Source organism: Hyperolius riggenbachi, chromosome 4, assembly GCF_040937935.1.
Source record: "Hyperolius riggenbachi isolate aHypRig1 chromosome 4, aHypRig1.pri, whole genome shotgun sequence".
NCBI lineage: Eukaryota > Metazoa > Chordata > Amphibia > Anura > Hyperoliidae > Hyperolius > Hyperolius riggenbachi.
The window spans coordinates 359,944,222-359,967,482 of NC_090649.1; the positions used below are offsets into that span (position 1 = coordinate 359,944,222).

Here is a 23,261-nt window from a genome sequence, read left to right on the forward strand (position 1 = left end):
GCATCTGAAGTCTGGCATTTCAACACTCATATGTAGTGGCAGGTAACTCAGAATTGCAGCCCCTAAATCTTAATAACTACCCAGGTCCTCGGAACACCTTGCCCTTTCTAATTCCTATTTTTACAAACTAGCTGCCATAGCACAACATATACAGTCATGGGCGAAATTGTTAGCACCCTGGAAATGTTTCCAGAAAATCAAGTATTTCTCATGTCACGCAAAACTCCAAAAATAGGCTGGACAAAAATATTGGCATTATTTGGTTGCACACCCTTTGGAAAAAATTAATGAAATCTGCCGCTTCCTATAACCATCAATACGCTTCTAACACCTCTCATCTGGAATTTTGGACCACATTTCCTTTGCAAACTGCTCCAGATCGCCTTTTCCCAACAGCAATTTCAACCACTTCACCTCCCCCAGGACGAGTAACTACGTCCCTGCCTAATCCCATATCTCCTTGCAGGGATGTAGCCACTACGTCCCTCCGCGCGCGCTTGTTGCCGCCGACGATCGTTAGCCGAAAGATGAATGAATGGGAATGCAGTTCCTATTCGTTAATCTCTGACCCCATATGAATGGTCGCAGGCATCAAAGAGGTACCACAATCATTTTTTTACATCTTGCGGAAGCAATGCGCACATTGCTTCCTATTTAGCGTACTATAGGTACGCAATAAAAAGTAATGCGCAAGGACATCTTGTAGCCAAATAGTAAAATTAAATCTACAAACTTTTTTTTTTCATACATCAACTTTTTTTTTACATTTAAAATGAACCCCTCACCTCCCACACTCCCCAATAGTTAACCCAATTTTTTTTTTTATAAAAAAAAATATACAATTTAAAAAAAAAATCAAAAATAGTTACCTTAGGGACTGAACTTTTTTAATATGTACCATATGTCAAGAGGGCATATTACGGCTACTTTTTAAATTATGGGCTTGTAATTAGGGTTGGACGCAAAACTGAAAAAATGCACCTTTATTTCCAAATAAAATATTGGCACCATACATTGTACTGAAAACTGTGAAAAATGTTAAATGTTGCAATAACCGAGACAAATGGCCAAATAAAATGTGTGGGTTTTAACCACTTCACCACTGAGGGGGTTTACTCCCTGACCACCAGAGCAATTTTCACCTTTCAGCGCTCCTTCCATTCATTCGTCTATAACTTTATCATTACTTATCACAATTAAACGATCTATATCTTGTTTTTTCCACCACTAATTAGGCTTTCTTTAGGTGGGACATTATGCCAAGAATTATTTTATTCTAAATGTGTTTTAATGGGAAAATAGGAAAAATGTGGGGAAAAAAATAATTATTTTTCAGTTTTCGGCCATTATAGTTTTTAAATAATGCATGCTACTGTAATTAAAACCCATGAAATGTATTTGCCCTTTTGTCCCAGTTATAAAACCGTTTAAATTATGTCCCTATCACAATGTTTGACGCCAATATTTTATTTGGAAATAAAGGTGCATTTTTTTCAGTTTTGCGTCCATCCCTAATTACAAGCCCTTAGTTTATAAAGTAACAGTGTTGTACCCTCCTGACATAAATATTTAAAAAGTTCAGTCCCTAAGGTAACTATTTATGTATTTTTTTTTATTGTACATTTTTTATTTTTTTTTTAATTAAAAAAAAATAAAAATTGGGAGTGTGGGAGGTAATGAGTTAATTTTTTGTGTAAAAGTAATTTATTTGTATGTGAAAAATGTGTAGGGTGTAGTTTTACTATGTGGCCACAAGATGGCCACAGAAACTTTTTGTTTTAATGCGACCTCCAAGCGTCCTTCCGGAAGCTTGGAGGAAGTACTTGGAGGCTGGGTAAGTGTTTACTTTTCACAATGATCGCGCTGCTCATCAGAGAGCAGCGGGTCATTGCGGGGCTTAGATCAACGAACGGGAATGGATTTTCCTGTTCATTGATCTCCGGGCGAGCGGGCGGCGGCGTGTTTACTAGCGGCGGGCGGCGTGTTTACGAGCGGGAGCGCGGACAGCGGCGGGAACGCGGAAAGTACGGATTTCTCCGTCCCTGGGGGTTAAAGGATGGAAAAAGGGACGGAAAAATTCGTACGGGCGGGGGTAAAGTGGTTAATTACAGTAGCATATATTATATTTAACTATAATTGCCGAAAACTGAGAAATAATGAATTTTTCCCTTTTTTTTATTTTTCCTGCTACAATGCAGTTAGAATAAAATAATTCTTAGCAAAATGTACTCCCCAAAGAAAGCCTAATTGGTGGCAAAAAAAAACACAAGATATAGATTGTTTTGTTGTGATAAGTAGTAATAAAGTTGTAGGTGAATGAATGGAAGGTGCGCTGACAGGTGAAAATTGCTGGGGGTTTTTTTGTTTTTTTTAAAGTGAAAAATCCTTGGAGTAAAGTGGTTAAGAGCTCTTTACAGGTGTTCAATGGGATTCAGATCTGAACTCATTGCTGGCAACTTCAGAACAGTCCAGCACTTTGTTGCCATCCATTTCTGGGTGCTTTATGACATATGTTTGGGGTCATTGTCCTGCTGGAAGACCCAAGATCTCGGATGAAACCCAGCTTTCTGACACTGGGCTCTACAGTGTGACCCAAAATCCTTTGGTAATCCTCAGATTTCATGATGCCTTGCACACGTTCAAGGCACCCAGTGCTAGATGCAGCAAAACAACCCCAAAACACCATTGAACCTCCACCATATTTCACTGTAGGTGATGTGTTCTTTTCTTTGTAGGCCTAAGTCCATTTTCGATAAACAGCAGAATGTCATAATTCATAATTTTTGGATTGGAGGCAATAATGCTGTTTAGTGTATATTATTGACACAATTATGAGGGAGATAGATAATTTTGACACCTTTTCAGTTGACCTGGTACATGGTCCATTATGTGCTATTCATTTGGATATACTGAGATATGAGCATACACAAATAGGGTGTGATATATATACAGTAGGATTTGATAAATTTGGGCTAAACAAACACTATGAGGTATAAGCCTTAGGGATTATGGGATATGGATAGGAATAAATTAGTCAATATAGTAGGAAGAATATATAAGGTATGGATGGGGTGATTTTGTTAAAGTCAATGGAAACTGTTTTTGGGAGGGGATTTTACTATAGATGACCACTTACCTTATTGTCCTCTCATGCTCTTTCCCCATTCCGCTGCTCTTTCTGCAGCCTGGCCCCCAAAATCAGCATTTGGTCGAATATTTTAACACGAGAGAGGAGGCAGAGCTTATTTCCCCTGCTCTGTCAATCCTCCGGGAGGAGCAGCCATCTCCTCCCCTTTCTCCACCCCCTGAGTCGTGCTCCCCTCCATGATCGCGCAGCGCTGCAGCCAGATTCTGATGCGCAGCTCCCTGCTTACACAGAGCGCGCACAGTGACAATACAGGCAGCGCTACAGGCAGCGCTGCAGGCAGATAAGACTTTATATAAAAAGTAAGGACGATTGTCATTATTCTATTATTCTATGTTTTGTACAGCTGCCGGCAGCTCTTTTGACTGTGCACAGTCACGAGTCCCAGTCCCAGTGCGTGTGTGCGTGCTCTTCTATCCACGTGTGCGCGCGTGCATGTGCTCATGGCCGCGCACCAGAAATCTCTTTCTCTCGCGCTATTTTATTGGCGCTTGAGAGTGAGAGGTAATAGAAAGGAAGAGGCTGCCGACCCGGAAGACAAAGCAAAGGTCGGCAACCATATTGGATTTATCAGGCACCGTTCTGGGGCAAAATTTGCAGATCCAGGGGCGGGGGAGCGGCAAAAATAAGATAAGGTAAAAATGTTTCATTTGCAACACATCCATGTTTAAAAAAAAAAATTTGATTCCCATTGGCTTTAAGACACATATGTAATGCAGTATTAGTATTTGGTTGTTTTTGCATGAGACAGAATGCATAATGATAGGATGTGAAGCGCAGCATTAGAGCACACACTGTGTGACAATATAAGGGGTTATGAGCACGGCATAGTGGTTGTCATAGTGAAGGGGGTGGAAAAGCGTGGGATCCAGTGGGTGTACACTGATAGCACATTGGGTCTTAAGCTGGAACGCAGAGGGGCAGCGGTAGCTCCAAGATCTCGAGAGTAAGGGGCGGAAGTGCAGCGAGATTTGGACATAGTGAGTGTACTGTGGACTTGCGTGGCTATCGCCTTTTAGGTACTAAGATATGAGATATAGTTGGTATAAACAAGCGTTTAGGGTGGGTTGATGGAGGATAATGCACATATGAGGTTAAGATGAGCAAAGGGATATGTTTTAAGTATACAATGGATTGGATTATGCTAATGAGATGTAACTGCATTTAAGACTGCTGGGGCGCTTCCCGACTTATGCCCCGATGAGTCAAGTGACAAAATGCGTTGGGTGGAGCTAAAGGGCAGGAAGCGACCGGCAGCTGTTGAAGGAGACGTCCTCTGGTCTTTTAACATTTACAAGCGCTTTTTTATCATGTTTGTGAGTATATTTCACCTTTTTATTCAATAAATCGCTGGTTTTACACTATTGGAGATTTTTTAGTGTTTAGATATATCCCAGCTTGTCATATACTGTGGAACAACAGGAAGCCTGGAGTGATTTGGGTGCCATAACACAGGTATGAGTGAGGACAGCTGTCTGCGAGCTTGGGTAGCGGCCCAAAAGGGTGAGCGGGGAAATGTGTGTGGTATATTGTGGCAGCCCGAGCTCCATGAGAGATTTGTCTGCACTATGATGTTTTTTTCACCCTCTTTTTGAGGAATGAATATATGAGAGGAAGGTATCCAAATCCAAATCCAAAAAAAGCTTTATTGGCAGGACCAAATACATTTAGCATTGCCAAAGCAAAACAAAGCATTAACATGGGGAGGGGGTTGTGTGAATAAGGGAAGGGTATAGGGGGTTAGGGTATATAGTCCATAGGTGTGTGGAGGGTGTAAGGGACAGTATGGGGGGCTGGGATATACAGTCCATAGGGGGTATTGGGGGTGTACAGGTATCTGGAAGAAAGTCTGGTATTATATACTGTACTCAAGTGAAGTTGCTGTCTGTGAGGCGGGGCAGCCTTGCAGCCAGGTGAGCGTGCTAATTGTTGGATACTGCACGAGGTGGCAAAGGTGACCCCATAACTGTGTGAACTATCACTGGGCCCCCATAAGGTGGAGGTTCCCCCTTGAAGAGTATAACAGTCTGTATTATGATCAGTTCTTTCTGGTCTTTTTTTCTGTTTCTTGAGCTCCTGGGAGGCTTGCATCTTGTAGTGGTGAACACACCTGTTAGTGGACCAGGCAGCGTTCTCGTTGAGGACCAGGAGGACGGCATATACAAAGAACTTTTATTGATCTAAGACGGAACTATATTGGTAGCGCACTTTGTGAGAATTATGACTGTATATGGATCGTGCATGTAGCTTTAGAGGGGATGTGCAGCAGGCCTTGGTGTGTGAGGAAGAGTGGATAAACAAAAGGGGAGCGCAATCGATATTTGTTATTTTTTAGTAGAATAATGTGCTTTACCAAAGCGTTCTATCTTGGTCTTGGTTCTTTTCCCAGAAGGATTTTGGCTTACCCAAGTACATTTTGGCAAACTGTAGTCTTGCTTTTTTATGTTTGTGTCAGCAGTGGGGTCCTCCTACCATAGCATTTCATTTCATTGAAATGTCAAAGTATAGTTGGTGCTGCCACTGATGCTCCCTGAGCCTGCAGGACACCTTGAATTTCTTTGAAACTTGTTTGGGGCTGCTTATCCACCATCCAGACTATCCTGTGTTGCAACCTTTCATCAATTTTTCTCTTCCGTCCACGCCCAGGGAGATTAGCTACAGTGCCATCGGATGCAAACTTCTTGATAATGTTGGGCACTGTGGACAAAGGAAAATCTCTGGAGATGGCCTTGAAACCTTGAGATTGTTGATATTTTTCCACACTTTTGGTTCTCAAGTCCTCTTCTCCCCCCCCCTCCCCCCCCTCGACCAGGGCTGGGCATACGTTTCCACAGAATGCTGCAAATATATACAAAAGATGAAAAAACTGTGAGAAAATATTTTGTTTTTACCTAATCGGATCTATTCGAAACGGATCCGATCTGCTACAGACAAGTGTGGACCTAGCCTTACTCCATTTTTTTTGTTTTGTTCCAATACACACAAAGGGAATAAATGTGCATAGCAAAACGTGTTACTGCAATACTTTTCGGTGAGAAATACTTGGATTTTCAGGAAAAATGTCCAGGGTGCCAACGATTTCGGCCAGGGCAATTGTGATCCTTTAAAGAGACTCTGAAGCGAGGATAAATTCTATTTTTTAACTTGTATTCCTGTCAATGACTAAACTACTGTAAGTGACAGCAACATAGGAGAAAAGTAATTTATGGCTCATTTTACTCTGGAAAAAACGTACTTCTTTTTTGTCTATGTTTACACATATTTAAATTTTACAATTTTTTGCTATAGTGCCCCTTTAAGTATTTATATAGCGCCAACATATTAGGCAGCGCTGCACAGGGTTTATTGTCTTGTCACTAACTGTCCCTCAGAGAGGCTCACAATCTAGTCCCTACCATAGTCATATGTCTTTGTATGTATCATGTAGTGTATGTATTATAGTCTAGGGCCAATTTAGGGGGAAACCAATTAACTTTGATAGGGTAACCGTGCACTCCTCACTTTTCAACCAGCAGGGTAAAAGCCGCCTAAGTTATGATTTCACCTAACTATTATTCTGGATCGCTTCCTGCGGGAGGTGTGTGCTACACTCACAGATATATAAACAATGAACAAGCAGAGCGCTCAACAGATTACAGCCAATTAATTAATATAAAATTAAATTAAAAATAAAAAGAAGCAAGTTCAAATTCAGTGCCACAATATAAACATTATGAGGTCTTGTCCTTAAACAAAAGTCCACATATGTTTCCAACACAGCTCCTCTGTTCAATACTGTCTCAATATAAGGTCTTCAAAAGCTTGCATGAGGTTAAAATGTAGTAACACTATACGCTCACCAATCAGCAGCGCTGCACATAGAATTCTGGGTAATGTAGTCCCATGTGAAGCAAGCGTGGAATGAAGCGTAGCATTATGGGGATCGTAGTCCATAAAGAATATGGCAGCCAATAGGATAAGACACGAGGAGTGCTTATGGGTATTGTAGTCCATAAGAAATATGGCAGCCAATAGGATAAGACATGAGGAGTGCTTATGGGTATTGTAGGCTAAAGTGAAGAGCAGCCAATAGGACTAGCTGCTACATTGAATGGCAGCAGGAGCGGTGAATGAACACAGCTTAAAGGGAACCAGAGAGGATGACACATACATACCTGGGGCTTCCTCCAGCCCCATACGCACGGATCGCTCCCACGCCGCCGTCCTCCGCTGCCTGGATCCGCCGCCACCGGGTCCCCTCATTGCCGCGAGTCGGCCGGCGGACGCGGCCAATTGTCCGCATCACAGGGTGCTCTCTCTCCATACAGATACGCATGTGGCTGCCTACTGCGCAGCCGCATGCGTACGTGTATGGAGGGAGCCCCTGTGATGCGGACAATTGGCCGCGTCCGCCGGAAGTGACGGGCCCGGTACCGGCGGATCCAGGAAGCTGAGGACGGCGGCGTGGGAGCGATTCAGGCTTATGGGGCTGGAAGAAGCCCCAGGTATATATGAAATCTTTTCCTTTTTTCACCCCCCCGTTCCTCTCTGGTTCCCTTTAAGCAACGGACTATGTGATGCAAGGGGAAAATACATATAGCGTCTCTCGGCTCTGATTGGCCAAGTCCCTGATGAGTCAATCGACAAAACTAGTAGGGCGGAGCCTAAGGAGCCGGTGAGCCGCTGGAGGATCCTGAGAGTCTATTTTATATGCGCATTTTTATACGGAAATATGTAAGTGCACTATTTATATATGATATTAATACAACGGAATTACGCTCTGAAAAACCTTGTTTGAGCCTTAGGATTATTACTTGGGGAGAACTGATATTGCTGATATAGAACACGCTGAATTGCTGGTCTGTTACGGGTCAGCACCTGCATCTGTTGAGAGGCATGTGTGCTTATGTGGTGGAGGCACGCTGGGTGATATAGCTGGATGCTGGGAGCACTGGTGGCAATATTAGCTATATGATAAGACGGTATCACACTATCGCTGTCCACTTGTTTTCTTTTTCATATATAACTGAAGAGCCTGGTGATATACACACAGGAGATTTACTGGCAAGACCAAAAGCGTGTTAGCGGATCTGGAAGGGTTGGCCTTTTTATCTGGTGAGCGTATAGTGTTACTACATTTTAACCTCATGCAAGCTTATGAAGACCTTATATTGAGACAGTATTGAACGGAGGAGCTGTGTTGGAAACATATGTGGACTTTTGTTTAAAGTGAATGGGAACTGCATTTGAAAAAAAAAGGAAGCAAATACTTACCTAAGGAGAGGGAAGGCTCTGGGTTGTATAGAGCCATTCCGTCTCCTCTCTCGGTGCTCTCTATTCTGTGCTGGATCCCCCCGTTTCAATCCCCCAACGAAAGGGTATTTGGAAGTCTTCGGGAGCCGTGTCCTCCAAAAGACGTGCGGCTCCATACTGCACAGGTGTGAGCGTGCAAGAGAGCGTGCTTACGCAGGCGCAGTACAGGGCCGCCCTTCTTCAGGAGCACTCGGGCTCCCTGAAAACTTCTGAAGACTCCTTCGCCAGGTAAAGCAGTATTTGACTAATTTAGTCAAATACTGCTACCGGGTGAGCCAGCACCGGAACGACGGGACGAGGAGAGGGGCTGGAAGGCTCTATAGGGCCCAGAGCCTTCCCTCTCCTTGGGTAAGTATCTATCTCATTTTTTTTAAATGCGGTTCCCATTCACTTTAAGGACAAGACCTCATAATGTTTATATTGTGACACTTAATTTGAATTTGCATCTTTTTCTTTTTAATTTAATTTTATACTTATTAATTGGCTGTAATCTGATGAGCACTCTGCTTGTTCATTGTTTATACATCTGTGAGTGTAGCACATACCTCCCGCAGGAAGCGATCCAGAATAATAGTTAGGTGATATCATAACTTAGGCGGCTTTTACCCCACTGGTTGAAAAGTGAGGAGCGCACGGTTACCCTATCAAAGTTAATTGGTTTCCCCCCAAATTGGCCCTAGACTATAATACATGCACTACATGATACATACATAGATATACGACTATGGTAGGGACTAGATTGTGAGCCTCTCTGAGGGACAGTTAGTGACAAAACAATAAACCATGTGCCTAATATGTTGGCGCTAGATACCGTATTTTTCGGACTATAAGACGCTCCAGGCTATAAGACGCACCTAGGTTTAGAGGGCAAAATCCAGGGGTAAAAAATAATATACTAAACCTGGTGCGTACATGGTGCAGGGGCGGCTTATGGACCTTTTCCCCAATTATGTAAGGGGCGGGCGCTGTGATTGGCCCCAATGATGTAGAGGTGGCCCCACCCTTGAGACGTCACTTGAACAGTGCGCAGCGTGATTGGTGGTTAAGGCTAGCGCCGCCGCCTGATTGGTGCATTTCTCTGCAAAGCCGTCCCGGGCTTCCTGATCGATACAAACTGCGGCGGTACCAGGGGACCGCGCGATGATCAAAGCTGCTAGAGAGGTATGTATTTGGGACACCGGGGAAAGCCTGATGAACAAGTGGCAGCTGCAAGTATGTGTTTAAGACATCGGGACACCCGGGGACATGCAAACACCGGGGACGCAGAGTACATGCAGACACACAGATACTGGGACACAAGGGGATACACAGACACTGCAACACATGGAGACATGCAGTCACTGCGGCACAGGGGGGCATGCAGACACGGGATAGAGAACATGGGAAGGGAGGTGCAGGACCAAAGATGTAGCATTCGGACTATAAGACGCACTGATTCTACCCCCCCCCCCCCCACCACCACTTTTGGTAGAGAAAAAGAGTGTCTTATAGTCCGAAAAATATGGTAAATATTTAAGTAAATTTAAAAAAAAAAAATCTGATTTCCGATAATTTTTCTTATTCATTTTCTGATCACTGATCACAAAATTCATCAGAAAAACAATCAGAAATCAGATCGGACCTGTCAGAAATGATCGATTCGACATGTTGATCGGTCTAGAAATTGCATGATGTGTACCAGATAGCCTCAATTCACTAAGCTGATCTCCTGTCTTTAATAATGTTTTTAGAGTTACCATGGTGATAAGGCAGCGCTGTCCAACTGGCAGCCCGCCAGGCCTCCTGCTGCGGCTCGCTCTGATCCCCGAGATGCAGGCATGGCTTGCGCTATGGGCGCCATGCCTGCTCCCTCGTATAGTGGCCTTCTCCTGTGTCCCCGGTGCCGCTGCTTCACAGCTCAGACCTCACAGATCACGGCGACTGAAGCAAGGAGAGTGTGCACGGTACTAGCAAACACGGAGTACGTCACATGCGGAAGTGACATCATTAGTCACTTCCGCATGTGAAGTTCCTCCGCACGGGTGCTATGCGTGCTCTCCTTGCTTCAGTCGCCGCGATCTGTGAGGTCTGAGCTGTGAGGCAGCGGCAGCCCAGCGGGGATACAGGAGATGGCATTGGCGGCCGGGCAGCACACGGCAGAGGTAACGGGGGTTTGGATGGTTGGAGGCTCTGCACACCTGTCACTATCTAACCTGGGGGTGCCTGTCACTGTCTAACTAGGGGGGGGGGGGGGGAACTGTCACTATCTAACCTGGGGGTGCATGTCACTATCTAACTGGGGGGGCACCTGTCACTACCTCATCTGGGGGGACACCTGTCACTAACTGGGGAGGCACCTGTCACTACCTCAACTGGGGGGCACCTGTCATTACCTCATCCGGCCACACCACAGCATCACCGCCAGCCCGGCCACAGCATCACCGCAAGGCCTTTCAGTGCACACATCATCCCCAATCCGGCCAAAAACAGTATTGCCAGGCCAGCCAGGCACAGCAGCCGGTAGAGGAGAATTTAGAAGCCAGGTGAAAGGTGTCTACCATATTAAAGGGGCATTCCGCCTATTTATGTGAAATGCTGTCTATTTATGTGCCTCATGACTGCTGAATTTGTTGTGTTGGGGCCTCATGATTGCTGAATTTGTCTTGTTCGGGGCCTCATGATTTGTTGGGGGCATCACGATTGCTGAATTTGTCTTGTTGGGGGCCTCATGATTTGTTGGGGGCATCATGATTGCTGAATGTGTCTTGTTGGGAGCCTCATGATTCGTTGGGGGCCTCATGATTGCTAAATTTGTCTTGTTGGGGGCATCATGATTGCTGAATGTGTCTTGTTGGGGGCTCATGATATATTGGGGGCCTCATGATTGCTGAATTTGTCTTGTTGGGGGTCACATGATTGCTTACTGCGAGACTATGGGAAAAGCTGAATCATCATCATATGAGACAATAGCATTAAACCTACTTTTTTAGCTTTTTAAAACGGAAAATAAAACTGGGAGGTTGTAAAATAGAATATATTTTTCAGGAGTAGGATGGATGAAATTGTTTATCTTCACAGTTTATTTTCAACTTGGATTTTCCATAATGTTTATGTATGAGTTAAAACGTTTGTATGTAGTTTAAATTGCTGTTGCCACTTTGCGATAAAGTGACTTTTGGGTTGCAGTTTGGGCACTCGGGCCTCCAAAAGGTTCACCACCACTGTCCTAATCTAATGTCCCACATTGCTAAGTTAATGTAAATTTGTCTCCACCCGTGGCCACACCCACATTCTGGTCCATGGCCACACCTATTTTTCGGGCTATACGCACAACGGAACCCTCACGTTTTTCGCCGCACTGCGCGCGCCACACCCAAATCTTGAATTGCATTTTGTGGAAAGTGCTGCCAATCTAATTGTCCTTTAATTGCATTTTTTTCCGGGGGAGGGGGGGGGGGTGGGGTTGTCTGCGGCTCTACCAAGAACCTTCGGCCCTCCACCATGGGGTCTGAAAAAAAAATGTCCCTCCATGCCCGTGAAGTTGGACAGCACTGTGATAAGGCATGTAATATTCAGGCAAACCTAAAGTTAACTCTTCTGTCTTTAAGTTAAGGTGAGATCTCTAAAGTTAACACTTCAATCATTAAAATAACTACATAATTCTAAAGTTAAAGACAGGCTGCATGTGAAAATAACTACAGAGGAGGTAACTTAAGGACTGAAGTGATAAGATAACTCTCTCACAGTGAAAACAACTCTCTCACATTGAAAACATATTTCTACACCGTAAGGCAAGATCGATGCATGGTGGTAATTTTTCTCTTACCTTATTATATCCAGCATGATCTTAGTGAATTGAGGCCATAATGGCTAAAGCTACCCAAAGAGATCTTTACTTAAAGTGGACCTGAACTCAGAATGTCCTCTCTGCTCTAAAAGATACACAACAGTATAATAACTTTTAAACAAAAAAAAATTTCTTTGTTACAGCTGATATAAATCCTAAAAAATCTGCATGGTTTCTTCTTCCTGATTCATGGAAGCAGGTGGAAATTCTGACTGGCAATTTATCAATACAAGGTTAATTTTCTGTCTCAAAACACATTTAAAAGGGCAAGCTTGTGGTAATCAAAGGCAAGAATAGCTTTCTACACGTACAAACAAGGACTGTTGTATAATGCAAGTGTACAGCATGGTAGAATCAAGATACTCATTTAAAAAGTAAATCAGCTTTGTAAGCATTGTATTATAAACCTTACCTCTTCAATCTCTATTCTCTTGGCCAATTCATCCAGGGAAATGAAATTATCTCCCAGAACAGACTCTCCTGGGCTTGGTGACATCTCTTCTTCATAAACAATTTCTTCCTGAAACTCCAAGTGGGCCAGGAAATCTTCAGTGTCTTTCAGGTTGCTGTTCAAGAGACTGGCAATAAATTCAACTGCTGCTTGATGCTGAGCCCTGCTGTTTCTCTCTTCTGAGCATTTCTGAGCAGCACTGTAATCAGAAGATTGCTGTAGTTCACTCACTTTGTTGTCAGCATTAAAAATCTGGTTTATAATGGCTGCTACATCTCCAGTGGTGGTGTCTGCTGGACAAGTGCATTCTAAAGAACTTTTTCCCTCAGTACTATCATCCGACCTTTCTAAAACGGAGTCTGACTGAATTGTAGGTACTGAAATCAATTTGTCTATCATAGGACTTACAGTTCGTTCTCCTAGTCCCTCCTTGGAGAACGTTTCTATTTCTGCAGCATCACGGCTGTTCGTTGTTGCTTCTTGTTGCAGGAGACTGTTATTCTTCCCAGCATCCCCAGATGTAATGTTGCTGTCAAGATTAGCCCTTTCGCTTGTCCCTATAGGCAGAGTGTGAATCTTCAATGTTGCTTCAAAGATGGACATCTGCTGCTCTTCACAGTGGCTGGGTAATGCTTGATTGTCAGCTCCTCTGGTGAGTAAATCCTCAGATCTGACATCAGCTGGTAAGTTGTCTGTCATAGCTGCCACGCCAGGCTTCCTATCAATAGTTGTCCTGATGTCAGGTTCACATTCTCTATCTAAACATTAACAGGAAAAGGTTTTAAGTTCTTAAAAATAACTGTGAAGCTGCATAGATTAAAAAAAAATGAACACAAACTGTGACTTGATAACAGTACAGGCCTCATTGTTTAGGACACATTGTATCCCACAATAGCCAGGACTAGACTACAGCTAAATTTAGACGTAAGACCATTAATAATTAATGACTTCTGTCTTTCTCCTCCCATCCTGGCACGTGTGACTTGTTCTAGTAAAGGTGTGAGGTAACGTAAAATTACCAGTGACATACAACAGGACAAACCGGATCTTCACAGAAGCAGTCTTGTGCCTCAATGTCCTACAAAATTGTGCTTATGCTCTGAACAGTGTACTTTACTTCCATTGAAGTGGTTTCCTCATTACGTGCACATCCCATTGGAAATCAATACTGCCAAATGATGCAGAAAGGGCTCAGAGCAAAGGTCATATTAAATGGAACATAAACAATATTACTGTTTTTTTACTTAGCACACTCCAAGTTATAACACGAGAAAATGCCTATAGTTACCATACTTTCAGTCTGTCTCTTCTGATTCTAAAATATTTTTTCTATGTATTTTAAATTGTAAAATTGCACACGTTTTAATGTCTTCAGCATATGCAAATATTTTGGTTTAACAGAGCTGTAAAAAAGTAGTGAAAGTAAGGAACTATTTTAAAGCACATGAAAAACTGACAATGTATCAGATACAAACCAACTACATATATTTGTGATTATTATTGCTACTATAAACATACAACAGAAAACTATAACTACAGACCAGCAACTTGCTCAGGAATCTTAGGAAACATTGACACTATGCAACGCAATTGGCTGGGCATTCACATTGTGCCAATATTTGTTAAAAAAAATAATGCATGCCACAGTACGTTATGATAATCCACCACTATGAAGCACATAAGTGGGTTGTCAGACAGTGAACTCTATGCATTTCTGATGTCCTTGTGTATAAAATGCGCACAGCAACAAGTATAATGTGAACAAGGCCTTACTGCCATACAGCAAATACATATACCGTTAAAGGACCACTATCACAAAAATAGTCAAATTTAAAATACATGTAAACATATGCAAATAAGAAGTCCATTTCTTCTAGAGCAAAATGAGCCATAAATTACTTTTCTCCTATGTTGCTGTCACTTACAGTAGGTAGTAAAATTCTGGCAGAACTGACAGGTTTTGGACTAGCCCATCACCTCATGGGGGATTCTCAGAGCTTTCTTTAGTTTCACAATCACTTAGTGAATGGCAGTTGCTCTGTCCAAATACCAAAAAAGTGTGCAGCAAGCACAGAGGCTGGCTAGCATCATTGTATACCGTATTTTTGGACTATAAGACGCACCTAGTTTTAGAGGCCAAAAATCAGGGAAAAAAAATACTAAACCTGGTGGTCTATGGTGCATGGGTGTCTTATGGACCTTTTCCCCCAAAAGAGAACAGAGTTATGGACAGGTCAGCAACTGTATGTGTGGTACAGCTTACACAGAATGACACCCAAGTATGTTCCCATAGCAACCACCAGACACTATGACCTTGTGTAGATGTCAGATTCCTAGGGCACCCTCCTGTGTCATATCATCTTTCTTAGCTGCCACTCACTTTTGCAAGAAGTGAGGCTTAGTCAGGTGCTAGGAGCCAGGGGCTAAATTTCTGCCTGTGGCCGAGTTGCAGGAAGTGTCTGGAGGTGCACCTCTGCTTTATATCAGGAGAAGCAGAGTGTATGTGGGGCAGTCGGGTGAGGTAAGAGACACACTCGGGTCTGCTGCGGCATACCATTATGCCTCTGTGGGTGGTCTGTTAGCCGCGGGGAGTGAGTGAGCCGATGTTGCTTCAAGCCCTCTAATTGCTCTTGGACTACTGCGATCTCGGAGTTCAGCACGGATCGCAAGTAATCTCAAGGGACTGGGTACAGGTTGTCTCCTCTCCATTGACCGCCATTTTGAAGGTCAGTTGGGATCCCGGAGCTGCCGGTTAGAAACGGTGAGAAGAGCTATGCAGAGAGGCAGTGCTCTGCAACACTGAAGTGATTTTTGAAAGAGGCAGCGTGCACGAATGGCTGTGAGCGTGTCCACAGGAAGAAGATTTAGCAGCGGCTTTTAATTGGCTGCCCACTGCCATGCCGGCTCAAGAGAGAGAGATGAACCGCTAACGTAGCAGCGTTACTGCATTTGCAGAGAGGCGATTCGGTGACTTTTAATTGTCATCCACTGCCCGTCTAAAGCGGACATGCTTTGTAAATGGACAAAGGGAGCTGAGCGGCGAATGTAGCAGCGTGTGTACATAGCACTCCACTGCTTGCAAGTTGCTACATTCACCGCTGTCCTTTTGTCCATTCACACAGCATGTCAGCTTTAGACAGGCAGAAGATGACAATTAAAAGCCACCAAATCGCATCTCTGCAAACGCACGGACACTGCTACGTTAGTGGTTCACCTCTCTCTCCTGAGCAGGCATGTCAGCTGGCAGACAAATTAAAAGCTAGTGAATCTTTTCCCTGCAGATGCACTCACAGCCCTCCGGGCAAACGCAGGCTGCTACATTAGCGGCTCAACTCTCCCCCTTCACCCAGCATTAGGCAGTGGGCAAACTTAGAGCTGCTATAGATCTACCTGCAGATGGAACTGCGGAACAGCCCGAAAGTTGTTGAGACAGTGGCTACAGGCAAAATTTGGAGCATTCGGACTATAAGACACACTCACTTTCCCCCTTTTATTTGAGGGAAGAAAAAGTGTGTCCTATAGTCCGAAAAATACGGAAAGTTATTTTCAGGGAAAATCTTTATAATGGGCTTGATTCACTAACCGGCACTAAGCTGGTTAGTGAGCCCTATCACTTATTGGGCGCAAACTACGGCAATAAGTACTTTGCGCCCACACATCAGTCTTTGTACCGCTCACTGCGCGCGTAGCGCGGGTGCGTCTATATTGGTGCACGGTGCGACGATAATGTTGCACCTGCTGCCCCTTGATAACGGCGCATGGGTGCCCCTGAAACAGCGCATTAATGCACCTCTTTGGGGGCACCCGATGCGCCGGGCAGCGGGTGCGACGCACTAATATAGGCGCACCCACGCTGCGCGAGCAGTGAGCGGGGCTGCGCGCAAAGTAGCTTTGCGCGCACTATGGGCAAAACATGGCTTTTCACACCGGTGCGAACACTTAGCGCCGGTTAGTGAATCAAGCCCAATGAATAAAAGCCTTGCTGAGAATTCCCCATGAAGGGATGGACTAGTTGAAAACCTGTCGTTTTTGTCAGATTTCTACTACCTACTGTAAGTGACATCAAAGGAGAAAAGTAATTTATGGTTAATTTTACTCTGGAAGAAACATACTCCTTATTTGTATATGTTTACATGTATTTTCAAATGTATTCGTGATAGTGGTCCTTTAAAACACATTTCCAAAATGCTTTCCTGTAGGTAGAAAAAAGGATGGATCATACACAATGAGTACTACCTTTTTTACCAGTTCTACCAGTGTGCACTGTTACAGGTTATATTTCAGCAGGAGGTTTCTCTAACATGGGAACTCATCGCTGCAGCTGCAAGCTTCATACTGCATGCAAAAAATTTAAATGGAAACACCATACTTAACATTTTTTTGACACCTTTTTGCAGGCATGTGATTTCCCTTGATGATTTATGTGAGGCCACTAGACCATCAAAGATGCTATATTTGGGTGGGAGAAGGAAGCATTAGACCACCAGAGAAGCCACATGGTGGAGGGAGAGGGGGCACTAGACATCAGGAAACTGTATAAGGGAGAGAGGTGGCCACTAGACATTGAAGTTGGCCTGCTACATGGTCCCGGGTTTCTATTTTGTCCCTCTGTGTATTTCAGTTTGACACCCCTGCCATAGAGGGCATACCTTAAAGAGAAACTCCGACCAAGAATTGAACTTTATCCCAATCAGTATCTGATACCCCCTTTTACATGAGAAATCTATTCCTTTTCACAAACAGACCATCAGGGGGCGCTGTATGACTGATATTGTGGTGAAACCCCTCCCACAAGAAGCTCTGAGTACCGAGGTACTTCTGGCAGTTTCCTGTATGTGAACCCTGTTACATTGTGGGAAATAGCTGTTTACAGCTGTTTCCAACTGCCAAAACAGCAATCAGCAGCTACATCACTTGCCAGCAGAAAAAATGTCACCATGTAATAAATGTCAGAATATAAATCAGGGATTTAGAATATTTTACAATGGGCAAACAATGACTAAATCATTTATACATAAGTATTGTGAAAATGAAGCACTTTTTTATTACATTATTTTCACTGGAGTTCCTCTTTAAAGAGGAACTGTAAAGAGAGGATTTTTTTTTGTACAAAACAAAGGAAGAAAGAGTGTGTTATGAGGAGAAGAAGAGATAAGCAATCTTACCCTGTCAGTGTGGTGTAGAAAAAATGCTGGATGTTGAATCTCTATATTTAAATTTAGCACACAAAGAAGCAATTCAAGCAGTCAAATATTTCCTGGATACCGAATGAGTTGAAAAAAGACCATTCAACACTTTCCTCCTTGAACTTCATATTGAATCAAAACTATTTTACTTTTGAGGGTAAGTTCTTCCTGCAAACCAGCGGTGTGGCAATGGGGGCATGATGTGTGCCGTCCATAGCTTACATTTTTCTTGGTTGGTGGGAAAGGGAGCACCTTTGGGGCTCATCTTTTGAAAACTATCATTGTTACATCATTAATTAGTATCGTTACATAGATGATGTACTTTTTATCTGGACAGGACCACCTGAACTCTTACAGGAATTAATTAACAAGCTAAATGATAACACTTTGAGCCTTCATTTCACAGCTTCACCAGCTTCAAAAGAAGTGAACTTTCTGGAATTGAAGAGATCATTGGACACAAATGGTGAGATACAGACTACATTATATAGAAAGCAAACAGCTGTAAATGGTCTACTACACTATAACTCGTTCCACACACGCTCACTTCTTGATGGTATACCGGTAGGGCAGTTTCTGAGAGTTAAAAAAAACTGCTCACAAGAAAGTGACTTTGAACGAGAAAGCTGATCTACTCCAGAAAAGGTTTCAGGACAGGGGGTACCACAACCATGTTATTAAAAAAAGTCTGAAGAAGAGCCAAAGGTGCAGGTAGGGATTCCCTTTTAAGTCAACGAAAAAGTAGGACACAACCCCTTCTATGCCCAATAACCAAATACAATAACAGTTGGTCTGAGATTAACTCAATTCTCAAAAAACATTGGGACATGCTCACTAACGATTCGATCTTGAAACAATACATACCACATAGACCAAACATTTTACCTAGGAGGGCCCCCACTGTAGGTGATAGAGTATGCAAGAGTCACTTTGCTAATACTCCAAGATGGAAACCAAAATATAAGGGAAGTTTCTCCCTTTGGGCCAAAATATGAAAATTACCAAATCTGTTTGGGACTCTGAAAATAAAAAGGAATATACTATCAAGGACTACATCAATTGTACCACCTCCGGGGTCATCTATCTGATGGAATGTCCCTGTGGTATGAAATACGTGGGACAAACCAAAAACGCTTTAAAGAAACGTATACAAAAGCACTTCTCAACTATCAGATTGGCACAAAGAGACGAAGATGAAGATAAAACTCTCACACCTGTTGCCTTATGCTGGGGTACACACTATGAGATTTTATAGTCGATTTACCTTCAGATCGATTATTTCCAACCTGTCCGATTTGCTTTTCGATCGATTTCGAGTATTTTCCGATAGATTTCTGTTAACTTCAATAGGTAATCGATCGGAAAATACTCGGAAATCGATCGGAGAGCAAATTGGACATGTTGGAAATAATCGATCTGACAGTAAATCGACCATAAAATCTCATAGTGTGTACCCAGCATTACATGCCCTTTAGAAACACAACGGCCGCACCCAAGGTTGGAAAATCTGTGGTCGCGAAAGGATTTATCCATCTACATGTGGTGGCGATATTGTCACTCAATTACTACGTAAAGAAACTAGATGGATACACAACTTGAAGTCTCTCTTACCCTCAGGTATTAATGAGGACTTTTTTTTCTTAAAGGGAACCTTAACTGAGAGGGATATGGATGTTTCCTTATAAACAATACCAGTAGCTTGGCAGTCCTACTGATCTCTTTGGCTGCAGTAGTGGCTGAATCACACACCTGAAACAAGCATGAGCTAATTCAGTCTGACTTCAGTCAGAGCACCTGATCCGCATGCTTGTTGAGGGGCTGTGGCTGAAAGTATTAGAGACACAGCAAGAAAGTCAGGCAACTGGGATTATTTTAAAAGGAAATATCCATATCCTTCTCAGTTTAGGTTCCCTTTAAGTTACTTGCATGAAGGATCCTCATGGGGTTATTATGGGTCCCTTCTGGGGTACTCTTCTTGCTCCTGCCCCTTTCTCTCCTTTTAGTGAGCCTTTTCTCTCTCCTCCCCATCCCCCATGGGCATACTAGAGGTGTTTTTCCGCTTTCCCTTGATCCTATTTTCTTTTATTATGGATATATTTGAAGTATCTCCCTTCTTGAATATAACTTAATGGTAGGGCATCTGTACTTGGAATACTTTGCTCCGTGATCTTCCTACTTCCTATATATATATTCACACACATTGGGTTCTCCTTGTCACTAGTGTCAATATTTAGCATTATATACTGCACTATGTCAGCCGTGAGTCTGACTAAAAAGCTTTGGTCAGCCGTGAGTCTGGCATACACGTATTTTATGTATGGCACATTCTATACCCTTCAGATCTTTTTCTTGGTTTCTTTGAAAAAAATATGTTTTTTCTCACTACTTCACTGTAGCAGCCAGCTGTAAGTCTGACTTCTACACCCCCTCTTATTGAATTTACATAGCTAATCCTTGGCCTCTTCTATATACTACATTTTCATCATTTTATCACAATAGCCAGCCGTAAGTCTGACTCTTAATGCATCCTTGCACATCACTCTTATTTTTCACACATTACCTACTTGCCCTTTATCAACTGTTCCACTTAATATATGTGCATAAATATGATACTTCTTTCATCTCCCTTTGGAATTATTATCATTATTTTGACCTTTATGCATTTTAGGATTTCTCCACAAGATGGCAATATTCTCTGCTTTCAACAATAGAGACTAATAGATACTATTCTATTCTTTTTTCATTATGACTTCCAGCTCTCGTCGCTCATCCATTCCTAGCACTCTGCCCTGTGTTTACAACTCCTTGACATGGCGCTGCCCGCGTTGCTATAGCAACGCAAGGCCGCTCTGTCAAACAAGCTGTGTGGCCACGCAGCACCGCCCCTATCCTCCATGACAACGGTCAGGGCGAAGTTGTGCATATAACCCGGATGTGAGCAATGCAGGGGGCGTGGTCTCTGAGGAAGCCTGCATTCGGCCATCGACACGTGTAAGACTCTCTCTCAGGGTGGCTGCGGCGCACTAGCGGTACTGGCGTTCGGGGACAATTCACAGGTATCTGGCGGTGGCCTGATGCCCTTGCATCTCTTACTATTCTTGCGCTGCTTATTCCTGTGTTCTCTTTCTTTTTAGAACTTGGCTCAATTTGCACCTTAGTGACCAAATTGTGGTCACCTGCTTATTTGCACGATATATATATGAATTGTTGGGACACAGTTATCTGTTTTTATACAGGTTTTGGCACTGCATTAATTACCTTTGTAATAAATATTATTATTGAATTTTGCATTGTCTGCGTTCACCGCCTACCTATATATATATATATATATATATATATATATATATATATATATATATATATATATATATATATATATATATATATATATATATAGATTATCCCCGGTCTGTGCCAGCCCTTTATATATTTATATAAAACCGTAAAACCGCAGCCACCCTACCCTTATTACAGGGTGTTATTACCCTTTTTCATTGTATGTCTCCCCCACCTAATGTTGTTACAGTATTCGTATTGTCATATGTGGTTTTATTATATTCATCAGGATTGTTTGATTTATATTAAAGTGAATTATTGTTGTCAATTTGGTGCATTGTGAGATCTTCTCCTTCCTTCTTGTGTAGAAAAAATGCCTTAAAGAGAACCCGAGGTGGGTTTGAAGAATATTATCTGCATACAGAGGCTGGATCTGCCTATACAGCCCAACCTCTGTTGCTATCCCAAACCCCCCTAAGGTCCCCCTGCACTCTGCAATCCCTCATAAATCACAGCCACGCTGCTGACAAACAGCTTGTCAGAGCTGGCTGTGTTTATCTCTATAGTGTCAGTCTGCTGCTCTCCCCGCCTCCTGCAGAACTCCAGTCCCCGCCTGCATCCCTTCCCTCCCTGCTGATTGGAGGGAAGGGACGGGGGCAGGGGCCGGAGCTATGCAGGAGGCGGGGGAGCAGCTGAGACTGGCACTACAGATGTAAACACAGCCTCACAGCATGGCTGTGATTTATGAGGGATTGCAGAGTGCAGGGGGACCTTAGTGGGGTTTGGGATAGCAACAGAGGCTGGGCTGTATAGGCAGATCCAGCCTCTGTATGCAGATAACATTCTTTAAACACACCTCGGGTTCTCTTTAAAAGAATCATGTTTACTCCTGGCATGCAGAGCTAGATGTTTCTTTATGCCCTTAGGTGAAGACAGCCACCTTTTTTTCTTTTATAGTTAAAGTGGACCCAAATTAAAAATACAAGATTTCAGAATTAACATCTATTTTCTAAATTATAATAATAAATAGCAGCCTTTTTTCAGCTGCATGATGACAAATATAAAATATTTTACATTTATTGGAGGAACCCCTCCCTTCCTTTCATATTGCCGGGACAGAATCCGGCAAACTGGTGGAGTAGGTGGTGTCCAGCAAAGGAGGAATTGCTAATGGCTGCCACCTGTATAACCCTAGTTATGAAAAAGAGAAGGGTGAAAGGCATGCACTGAAATGCTCATAGGCTTGAAGGAGTGTTTATTTATCTTTGTATGTGTCAGAGTGGTGCAACTAAATATTTTGAATTAAAAAAAATGTTTGGTTTGGGTCCGCTTTAACCAAGTGTGTCCAGATGCTTAGGGCCCTGTTTCACACAGAAAATTGCTGCAAAATCCCCAATTTTTTTCCTTGATTCCATTTGTGATTCTTGTTCAGGGAGCGATTCTTGTTCTCTGAATGAGAATCGCAAATGCAATTGCCATAATTTTCAGTGTCAAACAAATTGTTTTTGGCGCTGTTCTTTTTCTGCTATTTCTCTGCTTTCCACTAGGCCGGTATGCTGGGGCTGTCGGATCCTGTGCTGCTATTTCTCTGCTCTCCATTAGGCTGCTATGCTAGAGCTGTGTCTAATCACATTTTCTACAGTATTAGACTATGTTGCTGCTATTTAAAGCCCGATAACTCAGCATTCATCTCCTACACACTCCAAATTTTGAGGGTAGGGAGGAGACACCCCTCCCCCGGTACCTATGAATAATACAAAAACTATTACACTTTTTTAAAATCAAAATATTAAATTGTTACAAGTTCTGGTAAAATATTGGCCCACTGGTTCTGGGGGGAATACATATACATGCTCACCAGACGGTACATCATATGGAAGACTCTGTAAGGGAAGGGCATTGAAGTCTCCCCCTCTCTACACAGGGACTTTTCCCCACCTCCAGTGTCCATGAGGAGGTGGGGGTGCATATGTCTTGGAGGCTGATGTTGGAGTGTGGGAGCCCCATTTATTTAGGGGGATCCCCCTTCCCCTGATGTCTTGCCCCTTCCAGATAAATAAGTATACAGGGTCATTTTTAACCCTA

At 43.1% G+C, this 23,261-nt stretch overlaps 1 protein-coding gene across 1 annotated transcript in view; it reads right to left on the minus strand.

Moving 5' to 3' along the window:
* CNST (consortin, connexin sorting protein) overlaps positions 1-23,261 on the minus strand; it is a 233,628-nt gene that overhangs the window by 35,793 nt on the left and 174,574 nt on the right. The window contains exon 9 of the mRNA XM_068231951.1: positions 12,676-13,472. Coding sequence (XP_068088052.1) covers positions 12,676-13,472 — 797 coding nt within the window. The remainder of the gene's footprint in view (positions 1-12,675; positions 13,473-23,261) is intronic.